This window comes from Leptodactylus fuscus, chromosome 6 (genome assembly GCF_031893055.1).
Source record: "Leptodactylus fuscus isolate aLepFus1 chromosome 6, aLepFus1.hap2, whole genome shotgun sequence".
Lineage (NCBI taxonomy): Eukaryota > Metazoa > Chordata > Amphibia > Anura > Leptodactylidae > Leptodactylus > Leptodactylus fuscus.
The window spans coordinates 123,994,032-124,017,979 of NC_134270.1; the positions used below are offsets into that span (position 1 = coordinate 123,994,032).

Genomic DNA, 23,948 nt, shown 5'->3' on the forward strand with positions numbered 1-23,948 from the left:
CAACTCATAGAATCTCATGGCTTTCAGTACCACTGCTATGCCGATGACACCCAAATCTACATCTCTGGACCAGACATTACCTCCCTGCTAGCCAGAATTCCAGATTGTTTAGCGGCCGTAGCCTCCTTCCTCTCCTCCCGCTTTCTCAAACTCAACATGGAGAAAGCAGAGTTTAGCATCTTCAGCCCATCCTGTATGGCCCCTCCACCTGACCCATCTATCAAAGTTAATGGAACCACAATCACCCCTGTCCCACAGGCCCGATTCCTTGGGGTAAGCCTGGACTCCGAGCTATCCTTCAAGCCACATATTCAAGCCCTCAACACCTCCTGCCGCCTCCAGCTCAAGAACATCCACCGAATTCGCCCCTTCCTCACCCAGGAAACTACCAAGATGCTCGTCCAGGCCCTCATAATCTCCCGCCTAGACTACTGCAACACCCTTCTCCATGGACTCCCAGCTAACACCCTCGCCCCCCTCCAGTCCACCTTAAACTGCGCTGCTCGCTTAATCTACCTTAATCTTCATCAGCTGCTCCCCTCTGCCAGTCCCTCCACTGGCTACCTATAGCCCAGCGAATTGAGTTCAAGCTACTAACGCTAACATACAAAGCCATCCACAACCTGTCCCCTCCATATATCTCTGAACGAATCTCCCGCTACCTGCCCACACGTAACCTCAGATCCTCCAATGACCTCCTACTCCGCTCTGCCCTCATCCACTCCTCACACAACCATCTCCAAGATTTCTCTCGTGCATCCCCCATACTCTGGAACTCCTTACCACGACACATAAGACTGACCCCCACAATCACAGGCTTCAAGAAGGCCCTGAAGACTCACCTATTCAGGAAGGCCTACAATCTCCAAGAACACTATCACCACACCGCCATCTGTACAGTCTCCCCCTCTCCTTCTGTCTCTACCCCCTTCCCCCATAGATTGTAAGCCCTCGAGGGCAGGGCCCTCTACCCTACTGTGCCAGTCGGTCATTGTTAGTATCATATCTACCTGTATATTTTGTGTATTGTATGTAACCCCCAAATGTAAAGCACCATGCAATTAATGGTGCTATATAAATAAATAATAATAATAATAATAAAAATAAACAGGAAGGAGGCCTAAAGTCCAGCTAGACCAGCTTCATTCACGTTTATGCTCAAAAACAGCTAAGGAAGCCCGATTGTAATTTACATATTGGACACGTGATTTCCTCTTCTGAATGGAAGCCATATATTTAGGCCAAACATTGCACCATTTTACAGAGCTTCCACAGCTTGCACCACTTTTTACGAAGTGAGCAGAGCATGGATGGTCAGGGCAGGTCATGGTCATTCTATGCTATATCAATGTTACACCACAAGCATACAGATGGTGAACATTTCTGAATTAGCATACACCATGTGTATGATTTTAGGCTCACATGCTGTAATTATATACTAATCAATTTGATGTATATGGGGGCCACATGGTGGCTCAGTGGTTAGCACTGCGGCCTTGCAGCGCTGGAATCCTGGTGTTCAAATCCCGCCAAGGGCAAAAAAACCATCTGCAAGGAGTTTGTATGTTCTCCCTGTGTTTGCATGGATTTCCATCCCATATTCCAAAAAAGACATACTGATAGGGGAAAAATATACATTGTGAGCTCCATGTGGGGCTCACAATCTGCATAAACAAAAAAAAAAATTGATGTATATGAGGATGCATCGTTCAGGGTGTCCATGCAGGCTCCAATCCACAAAAAAAAGTGTCTACAATGGGGATGTAAGCTTCAAAACTGGACCACACATGCTCACCATACCTACTAGCCTGTCTAAGGCTGGGACATGCTGAATTTACTGGGATCACTACTGAAAATTTGAAACAGTTCTAGCAAATTACGGCCACAAAGAATTGGAAGAACTTGGTCAGATGAATCACACTTTCTTTTGCATCATATGATAGCTGGGTGTGCATGCATTGTCTATCTGCAAAAGAGATGGCTTTGCACATGTTAAGAAGGCAAGAGTTTCTTTAAAACAAAACACTATTATACTCTGGGGGCCTCCTCAGACCCCAGAGTATAATTATACTCCAATTATTATTGGAGACAAAGGGGAGGTGAGTAATACTAACAGAGTAATAATCACCTTCCCTCCTCTTCTTGTGATCCTTGGTTTCTTTTTCAGACCTTGGTGTCTTTTTCAGATGTCACATGTTGCAGGTTCACCACTGAAGCCGAAAGCGATGCATTGGCATAATGCCATTTGACCCAGCATCATAACACCAACATGCCCGTGTGACTGCTCAGCAGTGATCCAAGAGCATGTGGCATCAGCCAGAGGCCGGAAGAGGACACTGGGAATCGCCAAACACCCAGGAGAGTAAGTATAACTCTTTGTTATTTTTACTCACCTCCCCTGATTCTCCACCTACTATTCTTTGGGGTCTTCGATGACCCCCAGAATGTAATAATTTCATTTTGGTTCCTGCTACCCTGCGACCACTGTCATTACACTCCTATTTGACACATACCTAAACATTAAACTCACAAACATGGGGCAAATATCAATCCACCATCAAATGTTCTGTGCTCTAAATCAATACTACCCCCACAAAAACACAAAACACATACATTACCAAAACATATCAGGACATCTTTATTGGAATTGCAACCTTCCAAGTATAATAAATATATAAGGCATAAAGATAAGCAGAGTTACCCGGTATGTATGTATGAGTAAAACCAAGATGTTATAAATGGAACTACAAAGCCAAGCTTAAAGACATTGTCCAGGAAAATAGGCCAGGGGAGGTGAAAAAAACAAAAACATACTAAGCTGTCCTGGGGCTCTGGTACCTCCTAGTCAGGGGCGGATCCAGGGCTGGGCGAGCCGGGCAACCGCCCGGGGCCCCGCGGTCCGGCCCTAACAAAATGGTCCTGGTCAGCTCGGCATAGTCAGGCAAGTGTCGGGGCCCACAGAGCCTCTGGGGGCCCCCGGCACTTGCCTGTCACGATTTCAGCTCATCGGCGTCCATCCGCCGATGAGCTGAATACATACGCGATTAAAGCAGGAGCTGTCAGCTCAGCTCCTGCTTTAAAGCTCCGGCCCGGCTTGCATGTGTAGGCGCGGTGACGTCATCACATCACGCTTACACACGCAAGCCGGGCCGCAGCTAAGCAGGAGCTGAGCTGTCACAGCTCCTGCATCGTGTATGTGACTGGAGTGAGAGAGAAGAGCGTCGGGGGAACGATGGAAGGTGAGTGATGGAAGGTGAGTGTGTTTGTTTTGTATTAAATATTAAGGTGGAACATAATGAAGGGGGCCCATGAAACTGGGGAGCAAATGAAGGGGAGGGGGGGAACGGCATGACACTGGGGAAGATGAAGGGGGTGGGGAGAGAACGGCATGAAACTGGGGACAGAGATGGAGGAGGCCCAAAGAAACTGGGGGGCAAATGAAGGCGAGGGGGGAACAGCATGACACTGGGGCAGATGAAGGGGAGGGGGGAACGGCATGACACTGGGGAAGATGAAGGGGAGGGGGGAACGGCATGACACTGGGGAAGATGAAGGGGGTGGGGAGAGAACGGCATGAAACTGGGGACAGAGATGGAGGGGGCCCAAAGAAACTGGGGGGCAAATGAAGGGGATGGGGGAACAGCATGACACTGGGGCAGAGACGGGGGACATTAAACTGTGGGCAGATGAAGGGGGAGAACGTGATGAAACTGGGGATAGAGATGGAGGGGGGGACATGAAACTAGGGGTAGATGAAGGGTGTATATGAAAATGGGGAGAGATGGAGGGGGGACATATAATTTACGGGTGACTGTAGGAGGATTATACTGTGTGGAATCACATGAAAAATGAATGAGAATGGGCGGAGTCAACATAAAAGTGGGCGGGGCCTAATTTGCTGCGGCACGCGCGTAGGGCCCCGCCAAAGTCAATTGCCCAGGGCCCCGCAAACCCTGGATCCGCCACTGCTCCTAGTGTTTTCTAGTCCTGCTACTCCAATGCAAGTTGATTTTTTAAAATGCTTTATATCTGTGTGGGTTTGAGAACATCTTGGTAGTTCCATTTATAACATCTTGAAACAAATTTTCAGGGTGCAATGGTCCAAAATTCTGTCATAATTCAATTTCAAGTTCAAATCTTATTTGCAGCTACAGGAAATGTTTGGTGGATGTAACTTCTGCTCAAGAGGAATCTTCTGCCAAACGTATATGTGTCTAAGCATCAGGAGAAATAGGTGTTGACAGAATGATAGTCACCTAATAACCAACTTAACCATACACCAGCTTTATGTTATGCTGCCTAAGGCTGGTCATACACGACCGTATTGAATGTACGGTCCGCAAGTTGCTGATCGGCAACATAGGCTCCGCAGATGTCCGTGTCCTGCCGCACTCGCCCATAGAGTTCTATGGGCGAGTACGTGCAGTGCCGCAATTCACGGCCATTACGGACATGTCCTATAAATTGCGGACCACGGTTGCGGCCCAGCCACACCACGGATAACATATCCGGTGGTGTAAAAGGCCACATTGAATATAATATGTCCGCAAATGGTCCACAATTGAAAACCCTCAATTGCGGACCATTTGCAGACTTACATTACGGTCGTGTAAGACCAGCCTAAAGGAGGACAACCATCCTGATAAGAGCAATCTCACATAGGAACCTAGCTAGATAGCTCTTGTTTGCCCTTATAACAAAGGCAAGTAAGGGGTGATATAAGTTCTCTCCTGAAGCTCACACTTATTTAAGTCAACCCTCTGAAACAATAAGGGGTATAACAGCAAATGAGAAGATATATATATATATATATATATATATATATATATATATATATATAATTCTTCAGTACAATAAATGCCTTGATAAATCATCCAACGCAATGACAAATAAACCTAAATTCCTTTGATAAATTTATCAATATCAGTTAAATTGCGTACAAATACATACACAAAATTCATGAATTCCAATATGTATTTCACCATATATCATCAAAAGATAAAGAAATATACTAAGGTGATATCGGTCACAAACACACCAGGGATGTTTCACTGACACAATATTACTCTGTAGAAGTAGGATACCTGCCTGTCAGATAGCTTACTGTAAACTGATCTAAAAATCATCAAGAGGAGAGCAAAGAAATGCTAGATGTCTCTACAGACAGAGAAACCCTTTATAGCCTGTTTGGGTAAATATTTTACTTATTTTAGCAAGATATTGCTATATCGGCAGGGAGAAAGTAAAGGGCTGAAGTTATTCAAATCTCCTCTAACACTGTCCCTCATTGAAATGTGTGTAAAAACTGCACATACATGAAGATAATACACAGCATACAGCACTTTTTTAAGTTTGACAGACTGACGCTAGGTTCACACCTGCGTTCAGGGTCTCCGTTCTATGGTTTCCGTCTTCTGCATGCCAGAAGACGGAAACCATAGACCGGGTCCGGCCGTGAACGGCGGTGAGCATTTTAGGCTCTCCGCCGCGAAACCGGATTTTTTTTATCCGGACACAGAGTACTGCATGTCCGACTCTGTGTCCGGATTATAAAACCCGGTTTCGCAGCGGAGAGCGCAAAACGCTCACCGCCGCTCACGGCCGGACAGCTTTCTCACCCATTCAAATGAATGGGTGAGAAAGACTCCTGCAGGTTTCCGTCTCCTGCCTCTGTTTTAGGCAGGAAACGGAAACCTCAAGTACGGAGTGCCAGCGCAGATGTGAACGAGCCCTTAGAGATACGTTGCTTATTCCACTTTCTCCATTAAAAAAAAAAACAGGCATGCTCTGCTGACCCCGCAGGTATATTTGGGGTTCATCAGCGCTGGCCAAGCAAATGTTGAGTCTGTAACAAGATCACAAGATGGGTTGGTAAACCCCTGTAAGTATATGATATCACAACTCTTTTCAGGGCCGGCATCAGCGCACGGCATAGTCGGGCAAGTGCCGGGGCCCACGGAGCCTCTGGGGGCCCCCCGGCACTTGCCCACCCCAGCACAGCACGCAGGTGCAGCATTCTGTGCTCATGCCTGGCTGCCGTGCCCACCCACTCAACACACTCCCGTACTCACCCCACTCGCAACTCACTCTACCCGCGGACTCCGGAGTAGGTGACGCCGCTGCGTAGGTGACGCCGCGCTCCTGTGTGACATCACACGCGTCGTCCAGCTACAGCGGCGCGCAGTGTCCTAACTCCAGTCCCACCTCCTGCAAGTAAGAAGTACAGGACCGGGCTCCGGGCTGCTGGTGGTGAGTATTCTTCATGGGGGAGAGGGAGGGGAGACCCGGGCAGAGAGGGGGACGCTGAGAGAGGCAGGGGGGAAGAGGTGGGGTATGTAACAGTAATTTTCAGCTGTTTCTATTAGGGGGTCTCAGTACAGGCTGGGGAGAGCAAGAGCCTGAGACCCCTTAATAGTGTCAACAAGTGAAAGTGCTTTATTTGTTTAATTTATTTTACTTTACAGGTTGAAATAAAGAAGACCGGACTACTTCGGATAGAAGATTATGGCTTTTTTTTATATAATAAAAGGATTTACAAGGGTTCTCTGGGGAGTTTTATTTCAATAAAGATTTTTTTAAAGTTGTGTTTTTTTCTTACTTATTGTTGGCTTAGTAGTGGAAGCTGTCTAATAGAAACAGAAACTGATGATGCAGGACTCGGCGGCAGCAGGCTGGTGTTATTAGGCTGGCAACGGCCAAAATAAATGGCCCTTGCCACCCTAATAGTGTCAGGCTGCTGCTGCTTGGTTTTGTATCTAGCTGGTTATGGAAAATAGGGGGGACCCCACACATTTTTTTTAAAAAAATTATTTATTAAACTAATGTTTTCCATAACCAGCCAGATACGAAACCAAGCAGCAGCCTGACAGTATCAGGGTGGCAAGGGCCATTTATTTTGGCTGTTGCCAGCCTAATGATACCAGCCTGCTGCCGCCCAGTCCTGCACTGTCAGTTTCAGACGGTCCAGGCCTGACGGTATCTAGCTCTTCCCAGTACCCCTTGTGGGGTAATAAGGGGGGGGTTAGTGTTAGCCATTCTACTGGTTAAGGGGGCGTTCACCCTACCGTCGGTGTCCGACAGCTAGTGTCCGCTGCTAATATCCGTTCAAAATCTTGTGCGGACATTAGCAGTGGACACTAGCTGTGTCCATGACATTTTGCATTGATTTAAATGGACATCGGGTGCGTTCTTTTACAGTTTGTGTCTGTCCTTAACTGTCCGTTCCCAAAGATGTCTGACTTTTCAAGCGGACAGCAAAAACCTAGATGTCGGGTTTTGCTGTCCGCTTGAAAAGTCGGACATCTTTGAGAACGGACAGTAAAAGAATGCACCCGATCGCCAATTAACATCAATGCAAAATGTCACGGACACAGCTAGTGTCTGATGCTAATGTTCACACAAGATTTTGAACGGACATTAGCAGCGGACACTAGTTGTTGGACACCGAAGGTAGTGTGAACGCTCCCTTACACTAAGCCCCAGCTTAGTAATGGACGCCGTCTATTAGACAGCTTCCACTACTAAGCCAACAATAAGTAAGAAAAAAACACAACTTTAAAAAAATCTTTATTGAAATAAAACTCCCCACAGAACCCTCGTTAATCCTTTTATTATATAAAAAAAGCCATAATCTTCTATCCGAAGTAGTCCGGTCTTTCTTTATTTCACCTGTAAAATAAATAAATAAAGAGACTCTCACTGAGTAATAAGCAGGTGTCTACTGTCACTATTAGGGGATCTTAGAAGAGGCTCTTGCCCTCCCCAGTCTGTGCTGAGACCCCTAATAATGACAGTAGACTAAATGCCACATCCCCCCCTCCCATCTAGACAACCTCTCCCAATCAATCACCTCCTGGCCCCAAGCATAGGGGCATTAACTACCAGGTTGCACTAGGTTTATGTGGATACCTATAACATGGGGAACTACCTATTGGGGGAATCTACTGGGATTACCTACAGGGGGATGCCTACACCATGGGGGATACTACCTAATGGGGGGCTATAGCTGCATAATCATGTCCTATGGGGAACTACCTGTATTTTTTTGTAAAAAGTTGAGGATGGTGGTGGAAATGTGAGAAGTCTAAGATATTTGTCTGACAGGTTCTGAAGAGACAAGTCGTAGCTGAGATAAGCCTTGGAAGGATTCCAACACAAGATCACATCACCTGTGAGTAACTGGATGTAACTACTATGTAATCTCTTAAGGGTCAATATATAGGTGAACATAGGTCTATGTATTGTAACTTTGTAATTATGGAGCAGCGGTAGCATTTGTTCCATACTAAAACTGTATACTGATGTCATTAGTAACATTGGTCTCAGTATACAGGTATTTGAACAATAACAGGGGTGGACTGGTAATATGCATGGTGATGATATTCCCTCTTTGTTCACTGGTATTATTGGTGATATAGGTCTTGGTATGCTGGATTTGGTCAGTTCCAGTTGATGGTGATTTGTATAGTAATAATATTCCTCTTTTCATACTTTTATAACTAATATTGGTCATAGTATCTGGCATTTTGTCATTACTGGTATGATGGCATGGGAATATTGGGAATATATGGGAGGAGCTGTCGTTGGAAATGGAAGACCTAGGAGGAACGATTAAAAGGAATCAAGAAGTTGAATCAACAATGCACAAGAAGACAGCTATTATTAGAGCAATGGGAGAAAAGAAATCCCTTTTTACTTTTTTTAGGCTACAATGGATAGCAGGGATCAAGGTCAAGAACTGGCAAGTCAACATGGACCTCCTACAAAGAAGTACAAGTCTGGAAGTCAGAAAAGAAAAGAGAAACAGTTATTGGAGGACAAAATCAAGAAGCTACCTTCTATTGATCGCTTCTTCAGGAAGAGTACATGTAAAGAGAATGAAGAATCTGCGATTTCTACCATGTCTGACGTGCAGCCAAATGTTAGTGGCTCATCAGAAGCCTGTTCCAGCATTGAGGAAATAGGTGACATGCCTGTGGATTCTCCAGACCAGCCAGTCCTGCCCTGTCATCCTGGACCTGTGCCAGAACTCAGTGATGATCCAGCAGAATGGCCTGATGTAATCACCAACCTTCTGAGATGCCAAACTATCAAAAGGGGACCTAAACAAGTAAATCTTCAGGATTTTCCACTCACAGATTTTCCGGATGGTAGTAAGAGAAGATTTTCTTCTCTTCATTATTACAGGGTGATGGGTACTGGAGAAAAGGTTCCACGTGATTGGCTAATATACTCAATGCTTGGCGACTCCTTATATTGTTTTTGTTGTCGGTTATTTGACAATCAAAGTAGATCAATATTCTCCAGCCCAGGTGGATTTAAAGACTGGAAGCATGTTGGTGGTAAGGGATCTTTGCACCTCCATGAAATATCCAGCAGCCACATGTCTAATTATGTCAAGTGGAAAGAGCTAGAGGCAAGCATCAGTTCAGAGAGAACTATTGATAAAGATTTGCGCCGACAACTCCGCTTGGAAGAACAGCGGTGGCGTGAAGTATTGTTGAGATTGTTAAAAGTGATTCGATGGATGGCGAAAAATAATCTGCCATTTAGAGGATCATCAGATACAGTGTTTACAGAACATAATGGAATTTTTCTGCAGTTACTGGAACTAATCTCTGATTTTGATCTGGTTCTAAAGGAACACTTGCAGCATGCTAAAGAAGGAACCAATGTCCATTCCCTAAGTAAGGATATGCAAAACAAGTTCCTACAATTGATCACAGAAGCAGTGATTGAAATAATAATTCAAAAGGTAAAACAAGCTAAATTTTTCAGTATAATAGTGGACTGCACACCAGACATCTCCAAAAAAGAGCAGTTGTCACTTGTGCTGCGATATGTGGAGATTGATAAAATAACTAAAACAGTGGAGGTAAAGGAAAGTTTTCTGCAGTTCGTTCATGTCACAGAAACAACTGGAAGAAGCCTTGCAGGAGTTGTTTTGGAAAGACTGAGCGAACATGGATTATGTGTATCTGACATTCGAGGTCAATGCTACGACAATGGTGCTAATATGAGGGGGCAATACAAAGGAGTGCAGGCCATCATTTTAGAAAGAAATCCCTATGTCTTTTTTGTACCCTGCTCTCCACATAATTGGAACCTTGTCATTGTACACGCTGCAGAAAGTTCCAGCCAAGCCAGACGGTTTTATGACATCTTGAATCGCCTTTATACATTTTTCTCTGGAGCCACAAAAAGGTGGGAAGTGGCCACAGAGCATTTGTCACAGTTGACACTTAAGGCTCTTTCTCAGACACGGTGGTGTGCTCATCTTCAATCGGTGAAAGCTGTTTTATTACAGTTCCCCCAGCTTGTAGAAGCTCTAGAAGTATTTGTACATGGTACTAAATATTCAAGTGAAACATACAGCGAGGCAAAGATTTTATTAGACTGCATATGCTCATACCCTTTTGTTGTCTCATTATGTGTTTGGTATGATGTCCTTCTGCAGGTTAATCAAATTAGCCTGGCTGTCCAGACAAAGACCATTAATCTTGTGGATGTCCTTCCACTTGTCGAATCTGTGACTGCTTCTTTTAAAGAATATTTGTCATCAGGATTCAAAAAGACAGAAAGTAAAGCTGCAGGTATTTGTGAGAAGCTTGATATACCTATTGTGTACCCAACTCACAGAATTAGAAAAAAAACTCGACAATGCAGTGATAAAGATTGTCAAGAGCCAGCATGCCAGCAAGCAAGTGGATCGTCATTTTTAGATACAAGGACTGAATTTGAAGAAACTTTCTTCAAGCCTCTGCTTAACACCGTCCTTGAGGAAATAGATACAAGATTTAATTTTTTGAAACAATTCACTGCCAAATTTGGATTTTTAAGTGACCTCAAGAAATCATCCTCTGATGAATCGGTGCTGGAGCAACACTGCTTAAACTTTTCTGATCCAGCAATTGATGGGGAGGATATGCTGGAAGAATGTAAAACACTGGCTAGGATGTTGCCTGATAATCTATGCCCACAAGAGACTTTACAGTATATAGTGTCTCACTCACTGTATTTAACATTCCCAAATCTTGTTTTAGCATTGCAATTGCTGTTAACTGTTCCTGTCTCAGTGGCATCAGATGAAAGGAGCTTCAGCAAACTGAAGCTTATTAAGAACTACCTCAGGTCCCAGATGTCTCAAGACAGGCTAAATGCTTTGGCCGTTCTTTCCATTGAGGCAGAAGAAGCTGAGTGTGTAGATTTTAATGACGTTATACACCGTTTTGCTTCAGAGAAAACAAGAAGAAAGGTTTAAAGGATCACCTAAGAAAAGTAACTACTGTCAAAGATCTAGCAAAACTTAGCATAAAATGTTTAAAATTGTTTAGAAGTTTACAACTTACAGAGAAGCAAATTTTTCAAAAGTTTCCCTGATATCTTGCACTTTCTCTATTTTGCACTAGTGTTTTTCTAAGTTTACGTATTTTTTTTCTAAATAAAATATTTGGTTCTCTGTGTTACCTGCTGTTTTACTGTCGCCACATGATTTGCTCCACAAGGGGGCCCACTGAGGCTCTGTCGCCCAAGGGCCCATAAAAACCTGGAGCCGGCCCTGACTCTTTTATATTAGAGTGGTTTCCCATCAGGAATGGCAGAAAAACACAGGCAGATACAGTTGTAACTAGTGACAAGTGGAACATTAAATCCAAGGAGGCAATGTGTTTAATGGTTACAATGTTTTCAAGTGAAACATTGAGGATGTGCTTACTGAGATCTCAACTAAGGCAACAAATATCTTGGGCAGTTGTGTATCTTTTCTATCTGCTATTCTAAGTTTGTATGTGTTTTTATCCATGCTGTTGTAACACACTGAATTTCCCCATGGTGGAACTATTAAAGGATTATCTTATCTTATCTTATCTTATATGCGAAACTCGCTGCTTAGCCTTTTCATAGTGTTGCACATTTCATAGCTTACCTGGAAAATTAATCACACTTTCATAGTCTTCTGCTTGTGTTTAGTGTGGACCTTTTCTTCACTGGTAAGTATCAGCTTGCCCCTCAATAGGTGAATGTACATTGCCATATGGCTGATGAACTCTCTCATGTGGCAGCTTAATGGCTAGTGCCACTCACCTCACTAGTTAGGGGGCGTTCACAATTGCGCTGCTGTGCGCCCTGTGTCACTCCGCCGGGTTTCCGTCCTCAGCCCCGAGAAACTTGACAGGGGATGGCTTCCCGGCGGTCAGCTTTAGAACCCATTCATTCCGATGGGTTTGTAAAGGTGACTGCCAGTGTCCACCTGCAGCTTCTCCGCGCGGAAATCAGTTTTTTTTTGACCAGTCTGACTTTGTATCTGGTTGAAAAAAACAATTTCCCTGCGGAGAGGCTGCAGGCAGACACCGGCGGTCACCTTTACAAACCCATTCAAATGAATGGGTTTTATAGCTAACCTCCAGGAAGCCGTTCCCTGTCCAGTTTCTTGGGGGCTGAGGACGGAAACCCTGCGGAGTCACTCATGGCGAACACCGGGTGTAAGTGTGAACGCCCCCTTAATTAACTACTGGTGCAGTTTAGGGTACATCCACATCACGTCATTTACATTCACTTAGCAGATCCATTTACTGGATGCAAAAAAAAGATGCAAATGGATAGCCATTCTTTTACATAGTGGTTTACTACCTTAGATCTGCCTATAGCTTGTTCGGCATGAGGCATTTCTTTGACCTAGGGCATATCTCCCATCCCTTTTCTATAGCTGATGCAACACACACTCGGGTGACCGAGGGTTTGTCAGTCCTATATCTGTTACAAGGCAATTGTATATCTTACTTATACATTTACAGTATAAAACAGATATAACAGCAAGTACATTGCAATGCAGTGTGCCATAAGTACCCCTACCTGGCATAATAGAAATTGCTGGTGGTCCACAGTTTATGTAGCATGGCATAACAAAGTGTTACATGGAATACATGACAGTACCTACTTTTGTGCCCCCTATACAATGAAAAGGCAGGCATTTTTATTGTTTGGGGGCACTATGGGCATTATTGCTGCTATTTTGGGGCAGAAATTAATAGAAATAATAAATAAATCCCAATTTCACATATTAGCAACTCATTTTAATACCCCATTCTAACATCTCTGCCTGTTCAGGCCTCTGCGCCACCCTCTGCTCGCGTGCTGCGGCGCAGGAGGCGTGTGCAGTTTGATAATCTGCTTAAAGTTTATAGTTGCACTGTGTGAACACGGCTCTAGTTCTTAATTGGATTTGCACCACACCCGTCTTCTGCCAATGTTGCCTCTGTCCATTAAGTGTTTGATTTTGTCTTGCCTGTGATTGACAGCTTTCCTTCCTATCAGGTTCAGGGCGGGTTCTTCCTCCCCTATTTAGTCTTGGCTCACAGTCACACTGGTGCCGGTTATTGCCTCTAGCTTTCTGGTTTTGCTTGCTGTTATATTACTTGTATTCTAATCCTTGACCTCTGGCTTCCCTACTGACAATTCTTTTGGACTCCAATTTGGCACTGCATCGCTCTCTTGTTACCGAACCCTGCCTACCTGACCTCCCTTTGTTGTTGTACGTCTTGTCTGCGTTTTATGTTTCACGTATTCAGGGAGGGACTGTCTTCGTGGTTGTCGCCTATTAGCTAGGATAGGGTCTGGCAATAGGAAGGGAAAGCGGGGGGCTTAAGCTTAGGGCTCACTGTCCCTTGTGCCCCTCCCTCCAGGGTTCACCAGCAGCTTCTGGGGAATTATCGTCTGCTATTCCTTAACACCCATACAATAAAATTGCCTAGCTTTGTCACCCTAATAGAAAATAACGGACTATTAATAGAAAAGGTGCCCTCAAAAGCCAAATAGTGCTCTTAATAGTCAACACAGTGCCCATTTATAGCCTGATATTACCCCCAAGTAGACAGATAGTTCCCCTAATAGCCAGATAGTGCCTCCAATAGCCAGAGTGACCTAATAATCAGATAGTGCCCTTAAGTGTCTTCAGGATCCTTATCCTTACCAGCAGACTGTGTTTTCTTCCACTTAGTGGCTTGTTATGTTACTAATTTTTCTCTCCTATGGAAATATCATGCCCTAGCTGCAATCCTCCCAAGATGGTCAAGAACAAAACATGGCACTACCAAGTTATTCATTACATAATCCAGGGGAGTAACTGTGAAGGTTGAGGGCATTGCCATCCAACATGGGTCCTGGAGCATGACAAGGCACAAATAGTCAGTCTGCCCTTTAAATGACATGTAATAGTTACAGGGTCCTGTTAAAGACAGGTTCTGGGGGGGACCAGGAGCCTGAAGTTCCACTTTTGATGTAAACCGACCAAAACAAGAATTGCAATGTATACATTTCCATCCTACAGCCTTAAAGTTTAATTTTCCAATTTCTTGTGACATCACCAATACTAGTCCAACATATTCCCCCCAACCAATCATACTTGCCTGTCTTCCTGTCCAAATCTTCGGGGCAAGGGATGGGACTTCTGGGCTACTGCGCATGCCAACACTCTGGCTCGAACAAATTAATTCACGTGTCCAGAAGGTATTGCCTAGAAGACAGGGAAGTATGATGAGGTGGAGGGTGTTAGTTAGGTCTCAGGTCTGCAGTTCTCCCTGAGAGTCTAGGTGGAGACTAACTGCTATACAATGCACCCAGTAAGGCTAGGTTCACACTAGTGTTGGATTACAAGCCTTCGTGCCCACATGGGATCTGAAAGACAGAAACCCTGTCCGTTTTATAAAGCAGTCACCCGCAGACACCCATGGACCCCATAGACTATAATGGCTTCCATCGGGTTTCTGTCTGGTTTTCAACTATTTTATACTGAAATCAGAGGAATGTAAAGTCCTGCAAGCAGCACTTTTTTCTCTGCCGATTTAAGCAGAATTCTGGACAGGGATGAGCAACCGCTTGTATGAACCTATGTTAAGTAGTAGCAACTCTCATATTCAGAACTAGTCCCAGGATGATCAATATTGTAAGCAGTGTACAAAGGGGGGTGTCAAAAGCCAGACTGATCAAGTTGCTGCACCAGTATGATAAGGATTATTGAACCAAATCCATAATGAACACTGAATTTGCATAGTCCTTCGATGGTCTTAACGATTTAGTAAAATGTTCGTCGAGGTGATCTATACAAGAAACAAGATCATCTATAGTCATAAATTCTAATATTATTTTAATAATGTATTCAGGTATAGAAATCGTACTCTGTAATAAGGTGTTCAGATGATTTTAATGGTTTATGTGCTCCACCCTAAAACCACACTAACATGATAAACAACCTACAGGTGAGAAGACCAGCGGCTAGAATGATGCAAATTCATTAATAATGATAATTGATAAACGCTATAAACAGTGGCAATCACTTGGCATGGAATGTTTAGAAAAAAAAAACCATTAACATTTAGACATGACACACCCTTGGATTCTAGTATATAAAGAATAAAGGCTGTGCAGTTATTACACTTTCCATAGAAGCTGCTTTTTTTCATCTGGAAAGGGTGTCCTTTTGCTTGAACAACATGGCCTTTTCTATGAGACAGACGCAATCTCACCAAGCTTCATCCTTTTCTCAAAGTGGAGGAGGCTTTGGAGGTGGTGCCATGATGGCTGGTGGTTTTGGTGGTACTGGGGGATATGGAGGAGGCCAAAACTTTGGAGGAGGCCAAAGCTTTGGTGGAGGTGCAGCTAGCTTTGGAGCAGGCCAAGGCTTTGGTGGAGGTGCAGCTAGCTATGGAGGAGGCCAAGGCTTTGGTGGAGGCTATGGTGGAGCAGGTGGAGCAGGTGGCTTTGGAGGAGGCCATGGTGGAGCAGGTGGCTTTGGGGGAGGATTTGGTGGTGGTGCCGGAGGTGAGGGCATCTTGTCTGGAAATGAGAAACAAACAATGCAGAATCTTAATGACCGCTTGGCAAGTTATCTGGATAAAGTCCGTGCTTTGGAAGAGGCAAATGCTGCGCTTGAAATTAAGATTAAGGAATGGTATGAGAAGCACAGGCCTGGTGGTGCTTCAGGGGAGAAAGGACCAGACTACTCCAAGTATTATGAACAAATAGAACAACTGAAATCTCAGGTATGCTTTACAAATGGATAAAGATATATTTGTATATACACAAGTAAGAACAGTGAATGGGACATGTTAGCACATCATCTTCTGATGGTACCAACTCATTTGTAGTCGAGTGTAGTTTCAGTTGACTTAAAAGAAATTTAAGTAGGAATAGTCCAGTGTGCACATATCTTAATGCGACATTTGCTAATACAATATACTGCATGATCCTACACTGTTAAGTAACATTAGAAATGTAATATACCAATGAATACATGTGTGTTACATGACCTAGCATTAATAATTACTTGTTCCTTGCAGATTCTTGTAGCCAGCAATGACAACGCAAGCCTTGTCTTGCAAATTGACAATGCCAGGCTTGCTGCCGATGACTTCAGATTGAAGTAAGTGTTCTATTGGTGCAAATACTATTCTACTTGATAGTTTTTCAACTGCAGACTTTTGCCATCAATGCTATGTTAACTAACCACAGTCCAACCAAATTTTGGTTTGAGTTCTTGAACCTCCAATGTATTTTCTAAATGCCTATTGGTATGTTTTTTCAGATTTGAGGGCGAGTTGACTCTCCGCATGAGTGTTGAGGCTGATATTAATGGCCTGCGCAGAGTCCTGGATGAGCTGACCTTGTCCAAGTCTGATCTGGAAGGTCAATGTGAGAGTCTCACTGAAGAGCTTGCTTTCCTCAAGAAGAATCATGAGGATGTAAGTTGGGAAGAAATCACCTACACTTTTTAACGTAAGCAAATAACTTAATATAAAGTCTTATATTTTACATTTTATTCAAAGGAGATTAAGGGATCACAAGGAACAGCTGCGGGTCAAGTCAACGTAGAAATGAATGCTGCACCAGGTGTCGATCTTGCCAAGGCGCTGAATAATATGCGAGAACAATATGAAGCTATGGCTGAGAAGAACCGTCAGGATGCCGAGAATCAGTTCAACAAAATGGTAAGAGTTTGTTTTAGCTTCTATTCACATAAAAATATTCTAGTGATTATTTCTCCTTCCATCACCACTTAGGCACTACCATAGGTGCTGCAAAGATTAGGAAATCACACAAGCAGATATGTTTTGGGTGTTTCACTGTAAATGACCTATTTTTTATTTTATGTCAAACCTATTTTTAAATGATTTTTGATAAATTTGTTTTACATTTTCTATGTCTACATTTAGTTTTAAAAATGTACTATGTCCTGCAATTTTCATTCTGGCCAGTAAGCCTAGTAATAGACTGACATTCAGCAATTCTGAAGAAGTTTTCTTTGCAGCAGTAACCTCATTTACCTGACAGACAAGACAGACATAATTACAATAGCCGTTAACACCTCTATAGATAACATCACATAAAACCTTTCATTACATCCACTACTGACAATAGATGATGACATTTAGTGTTATTCATAACTCCATTTAGAATTATAGACTAAAACTATACATTATGTCTTAAGAGTGAGGGTCTGAAGAAGGAAATATCTTCTGGAGCTGAACAAGTACAGAGCACAAAGAATGAATCATCCGAGCTGAAGAAGTCACTTCAAGCTTTGGAAATTGAGCTCCAGTCACTAATGGCTATGGTAAGTGACCATATTGTGACACCGATAAAGATATAACTTGAAGCTCCTGGCCCCAATGCAAAACAAACCATGGACCCCTCTGCCATGGACCCCTCTGCCATGGACCCCTCTGCCATGGACCCCTCTGCCATGGACCCCTCTGCCATGGACCCCTCTGCCATGGACCCCTCTGCCATGGACCCCTCTGCCATGGACCCCTCTGCCATGGACCCCTCTGCCATGTGCTATTTATAATATTGGGCTCCTTATAATGATTTACGGTGATGTCTTCTCATTTGCAGAAAAGTTCATTGGAACAGAACTTGGCAGAGACAGAAGGCCAATACTGCATGAAGATCTCACAACTACAAATGCAAATCTCTGCAGTTGAAGAGCAACTGGAACAGCTTAGATCAGACAGTGAGTGCCAGGCTGCAGAATACGAAGAACTGCTGAACGCGAAGAACGTACTGCAAATGGAGATTGAGACCTACCGCAAACTTCTGGATGGAGATGCGTAAGAGTGCACATGAATAGAAAACTTGTATGATATGCTGAATTTGGTGGAACTAATACACTAATAATAATTGTCACTTCATAAACGCAGTAGCGGTAGCGGCAGCGGTAGCGGCAGTGGCAGCGGCAGCGGCAGTGGTTCAGGACAAAGACAGACATCTTCAAGTCGTGGAAGTGATTCAAAATCCAGTGCAGGTAATCGTTTTCCTTTATTAATAAAATATTTACTTTATATACTAATTGATGTGCCTAAAGTGGTCACAATGGGGCCTGAGAGCTAAAAGTAATACTCAGGCCTATTCGGTATAGTTTCTGCATTCAAAATGCCAGAACAGACAAATGTCCAAGTACTTTCCTGGCAGAGAGAGAAGCAGACACACAAATTGTATTATATTGTATTATATTCAGATTTTGGCGAACAAATCCCCCCTCTCACCCCCAAAAAATAAGTGAAAGCAGCCCAAATAATATCCTATGTTGCAAATACTAATGTGTATATAATAGTTGCCTCAGAATAATCCATCCATACACTCACCAGATAATACAACTATATAAAGACCAAATTATACTACAAAGATCAATTAAATATATGGGTGGATATATTATATGTGCCTCTATACAGGAGGGGGGGTATATTTACTTAAATACCACTTCCATCTCTCTATAAGATTGAATGTAAGAGACAAAGCTATTTCATAAACCACTGGACAGCATTGAGCTCATACACTGTTATCTCAGCCTTATGTTATCTGTGCCCTCCAATAATATTGCCATACACTGACCCAGAGCACCATGACAATTTCTCCCAGTCACAACTTGTCGGTGCAGATTTCACTGCTAAGATATCTTTAGCTCTTTGCCTTACTAGTGTAAGAAAATATAGTCCCCCACAAAGGGTATAACTGCCCCAACGGTAATAGTACCGCCTTTGTGCCCTGCACATTATAATACTACCCCCTACACAGTAATAGCTGTCTGCAGTAATACTGTCTACCATTGTGCAGCACATGTTAATAGTAGCCCCCTCAGGCCCTCACTATAGTAGTACCTACCTTTGGTCCCACACAATACTAGTGTCCCTTTGTAGACACTTTTATGGCACCCCTTTATATGGCACACAGTAGTAGCATCCACTCACAGTGCTTCTAATACAGTAAGGATGCCCCATTAGGGCCCCAAGCACATGGTAAAGATGTCCCATTAGTGCGCTCCAAAAAGTATTGATAAGGGCACAGGTACAGTTAATAGTCATGTTCAGGGGCACCACACAAGTCGATAGTTTGTGCCCAGCTAGCAATACTTTGTAGCTCCTGCCTTGTTATGTGGCCAAGAAACCTTTAGGTTTCCTCTGGCACCAGGGCCTAAATGCAACTGTTACCCACGCACCCCTGCAGCATAGCCTACACTGTAATGTACAAAATGTATAAGGTGGCATCAGTATACTGAAGTGGCCAGTCACTACAAAGTCGTCATTTATCCATAGTGACTATTACCACTCACAATAATATATAGGAATAATTGATAATTCATCCTCTCATTTCCTTTTAGCCAAGAAGACAAGGGTAGTAAAGACCATTACCATGATAAATGGTCAGGTTGTGAGCGAAGAAGCTTCAGAACAAGTTATACCATAATAAAATCACCATCCACTCAAGCCAAATGGGATGATGTCTGCTCAAGCAAAATGGAAACCTGCCGGGTTCTTTTAGAATTCTTTTGTTTTTAGTATGCTTTACTTCTTCTTTTGTGGGACAATATTAGACTAAGAGGAACATAAGAGAGGTCATCAATCTATGTTATATAGTCTCACTCATTGGAAAGGAACATCATTTTACATTCTGTACTGCCTTTGAGCGGCTAAATGTGCGCTCGTGTAATCCTCTCATTCCCATAATGCTACAGAAGTCTGAATCTGCACAATTTTATCTATTTTGTTCTGTGTATTACTCTTTGCTTTGCACAATTTAGAAAGTAAACACTTTTCTGCAAGTTATACAAGATTTGTTTGTCGTTTCTAATTTCCTCATCAATCTCATTACCTAAACGGGGCAAATGGTATATACTAGATTGGAACGTATACCAGGCAAATATCTGTCACCTAGTGGTGGTGGCTGGGATAGGACTAAAATACATTGCTTTTAGGTTACATTCCTATCTGTTTCAGGCTTATGATACACCCAAAGGACCCCAACATAGTCAATGGGGCCCCTCAGGATCTGTTGTTGTCCATTACGAGACAAACCATTTTTCCTTTCTTCTGGTCTTACAATTGACCAGAAAAATGGTGGTTTGATGCAGATGTGAATGTAGCCTTAGACCGCCCATCTGACAGATCCTGGAAGACAGTTGGCTTACTTGTGCAGGGAAACAAGGACTGGACAAGGTAGACTTTCACCTGTCCTTTTCTGTTGTTTCATACAGAAGTATTGGCTTCAGGAGTGTCTTGCAGATTTCTACTCCCTCAGCTGTATTAGAATACCATACATGTTTGGCCAAGTCTATTATGCATGCTCAGCAAGGTTTCTTGGGGGTGAAGATGGCTTCTAGTGGACTGGCAAGTAACATATAAACACAATTGAAGTAGTTTAGTGATTTTTATTAATATTTGGACTAGGAGACCTGCTAGATTTACAGAAATGAAGCTGCAACTCTAAACCCACATCACCTACCCTTATGATATTAAGTCTTTCATGTTTCGATCATTCTCACACACACCCACCACACATTTCTCCCCAGGGCTTCAGGAGATTTTCTGCTCTACTTATTGAAAGCTGGTAGTTCACTGCTTGCCAAGAGCTGAACTTGTGTAATATTCATCAATTATGTCATTGCAATTATTAGATTTCAACCAAACTAAATCATATTTAAGATAAGATTTATAACCTGCTACGAGCTAAGAGTCACTATGCATAATTTACACCGTGGGAATATTAAAGAAATAGTAAGAGATAGACAGACCGAAGATAGATAGATAGATAGATAGATAGATAGATAGATAGATAGATAATAGAACCAGTATTATACCTTATATAACCTCCAGTCACAACTTGTTAATTGAAAATATCAAACTAATGTTTCAGAACCATTACCAGCCCAGTAGAACCATCAACTTTCACTACCTTTGGGTCTTATCATCACTACATTGTAACTCACTTCAAAGACCCTAACTGAATGCCCTATAATTTGCAGCATACACTAACTCTACAGATAAGGGGTTCTCGAATCTGTAGACCTCCAGGTGCAGGGTGCCAGTGGAGACACCCACAGGTCATTCTTATCAGGGTATTCAATTGTAGGATCAGGACAACAAGCTAAGTCTACGTCCTGGGTAAAACAATCCCTAGGTATGACACTGGCTTATATAATAGGTGTTCTTACAGAGGTTCTACCCATTTCCACTATACCCTGCCTTATTCTGAGAATAATCTCCTCCCAATTCCACCGTGCTATGACTCATTCTGGGATTCTTCAGGGTTTCTTTTACCTATCTGTCATTACATGTCCTATTTAGGAGACTTGTAGTTGTCCCAGTTGACCCGTTCCAGTTCCTACCAGCTTGATAAATTAAGATATATGGATGTCAAAGAGTTGAGCTTTCTTTCTGTCTGATGTGACCTGTGTATATATTAAATTTTTTGGTTTCTTGCAATGAATGTTGAAAAAAACCCTTATAATATACTAGTAAACAAGTGCCTCAGACTGGCCCACCAGAGTCCCAGAGGATACTCTGATCAGCACAGGTTCCAACACAATAATGGTCCAGCAGATGAAACACAAATTTGAAGGGTATCATGATCTATTGTCTCTGATGGACCCAATGAACCTCAGTCTGACAGTGATTGAACTGAATGATCAGCAATCCCCTCATATGTTTCTAATACCCATGTCTTTACAACTGGGAACAATGTGATTAATAGAAGAGGGCAGCTGCAGGGAACTCAAATTCAGGAGGGGGGGTATATAAACTTATGTATAGATATTCAATGTGAGACCTATGCCTGACCATAATATTAATTCTACAGCTTTCCATATCATATTTATGCCCCAGTCACATGACCATATTTGTGCATCGGTCCATGAATAATGGAATGGATGACACATGCATGATGTTTGCGAGAATTCCATGTATTTCTATGGACCCTGTCAAAATAGATGAGACTAAGGTGCAAAAATGGATAGGAATAGGACCTGCTCCCTATTTGGTAGCTCGGTCCTACAGTTCCAACATGGATCTGTAAAAAAAAAAAAAAAAATGGCCATGTGCATGGGAGTTTAAAAATCACCTAGTGCATATGCTATTCACTATTTAAAACCTGCATGTACTACTTGGACCAAAAATACAGCTGTGTGCATGGCACCTAAGAGTTCCAAGCAATATATGTGCCCTATACAATATGCACTGCAGCCAGCCATATACTATACATGTGTATTACTATGGGTTATAAGGATAGTGGGAATCAACCATGCCACACATCACTGATATACTGTATGTGATTTAATAAAAGTAATGAAATAAGCAAGCAAGTACAAGACAAGAAGCTTACGCAAGCCTGGAGTGAATCCAGCGCCAACTGACACCCCAAGGTATACAAGCAAATTTCAGATGATGAGAATCAAACAGACGTATAGGCAATGGGTTACCTGGCATAGCATAGTCTCCCCATTTATACTGCACCAGCTCCCTCCTTCCTAGTGTATAGAACTGTTACCAGGTCACTGTTTTGGAATTTGACCTTACACCTCTTGTATTGGATGGTACCAGTACCAATTCTAAAAAAAAAACAGAATTGAAGTGGAAGTATCATTAAGAAGTAATTTTAATTCTTTACAATACAATATGTTATATACACCACCTATCCATGCAATATTCAGCTCTACATGCAATACATAGTATGTGCACTGCAGATGTTCATGCAATATACAGATAGCAAAGTTTAACTTGAATCTATCAGTGAAGGTAAAGCTTTTTATTGAAATAGCTAAATGTCATGCTCAACTTTGCTACATCTGTACATGCTCTACAGCTGCCATGTAATATGTGCTCTACAGCTGCCATGTAATATGTGCTCTACAGCTGCCATGTAATATGTGCTCTACAGCTGCCATGTAATATGTGCTCTACAACTGTGCATGCAATATATGTGCTCTACAGCTGTACATGTAATAGATGTATTTTACAACTGTCAATGTAACATACAGTCCTATGAAAAAGTTTGGGCACCCCTATTAATCTTAATCATTTTTAGTTCTAAATATTTTGGTATTTGCAACAGCCATTTCAGTTTGATATATCTAATAACTGATGGACACAGTAATATTTCAGGATTGAAATGAGGTTTATTGTACTAACAGAAAATGCGCAATATGCATTAAACCAAAATTTGACCGGTGCAAAAGTATGGGCACCTCAACAGAAAAGTGACATTAATATTTAGTAGATCGTCCTTTTGCAAAGATAACAGCCTCTAGTCGCTTCCTGTAGCTTTTAATCAGTTCCTGGATCCTGGATAAAGGTATTTTGGACAAACAATTCAAGTTCAGTTAAGTTGGATGGTCGCCGAGCATGGACAGCCCGCTTCAAATCATCCCACAGATGTTCAATGATATTCAGGTCTGTGGACTGGGATGGCCATTCCAGAACATTGTCATTGTTCCTCTGCATGAATGCCTGAGTCGATTTGGAGCGGTGTTTTGGATCATGGTCTTGCTGAAATATCCATCCCCGGCGTAACTTCAACTTCGTCACTGATTCTTGAACATTATTCTCAAGAATCTGCTGATACTGAGTGGAATCCATGCGACCCTCAACTTTAACAAGATTCCCGATGCCGGCATTGGCCACACAGCC

The 23,948-nt window shown here is 42.8% G+C and overlaps 1 protein-coding gene across 1 annotated transcript in view; it reads left to right on the forward strand.

Moving 5' to 3' along the window:
• The window catches only part of LOC142209335 (keratin, type I cytoskeletal 12-like), a 100,190-nt gene extending 80,106 nt beyond the window's left edge, over positions 1 to 20,084 (forward strand). Inside the window, exons 1-8 of the mRNA XM_075278298.1 lie at positions 15,453 to 16,034; positions 16,332 to 16,414; positions 16,577 to 16,733; positions 16,818 to 16,979; positions 17,480 to 17,605; positions 17,887 to 18,101; positions 18,192 to 18,295; positions 19,649 to 20,084. Coding sequence (XP_075134399.1) covers positions 15,486 to 16,034; positions 16,332 to 16,414; positions 16,577 to 16,733; positions 16,818 to 16,979; positions 17,480 to 17,605; positions 17,887 to 18,101; positions 18,192 to 18,295; positions 19,649 to 19,734 — 1,482 coding nt within the window. The 5' untranslated portion in view covers positions 15,453 to 15,485 and the 3' untranslated portion in view covers positions 19,735 to 20,084. Of the gene's footprint in view, positions 16,035 to 16,331; positions 16,415 to 16,576; positions 16,734 to 16,817; positions 16,980 to 17,479; positions 17,606 to 17,886; positions 18,102 to 18,191; positions 18,296 to 19,648 lie in introns of the transcript that reaches the window.
• The last annotated feature ends 3,864 nt before the right edge of the window (positions 20,085 to 23,948 follow it).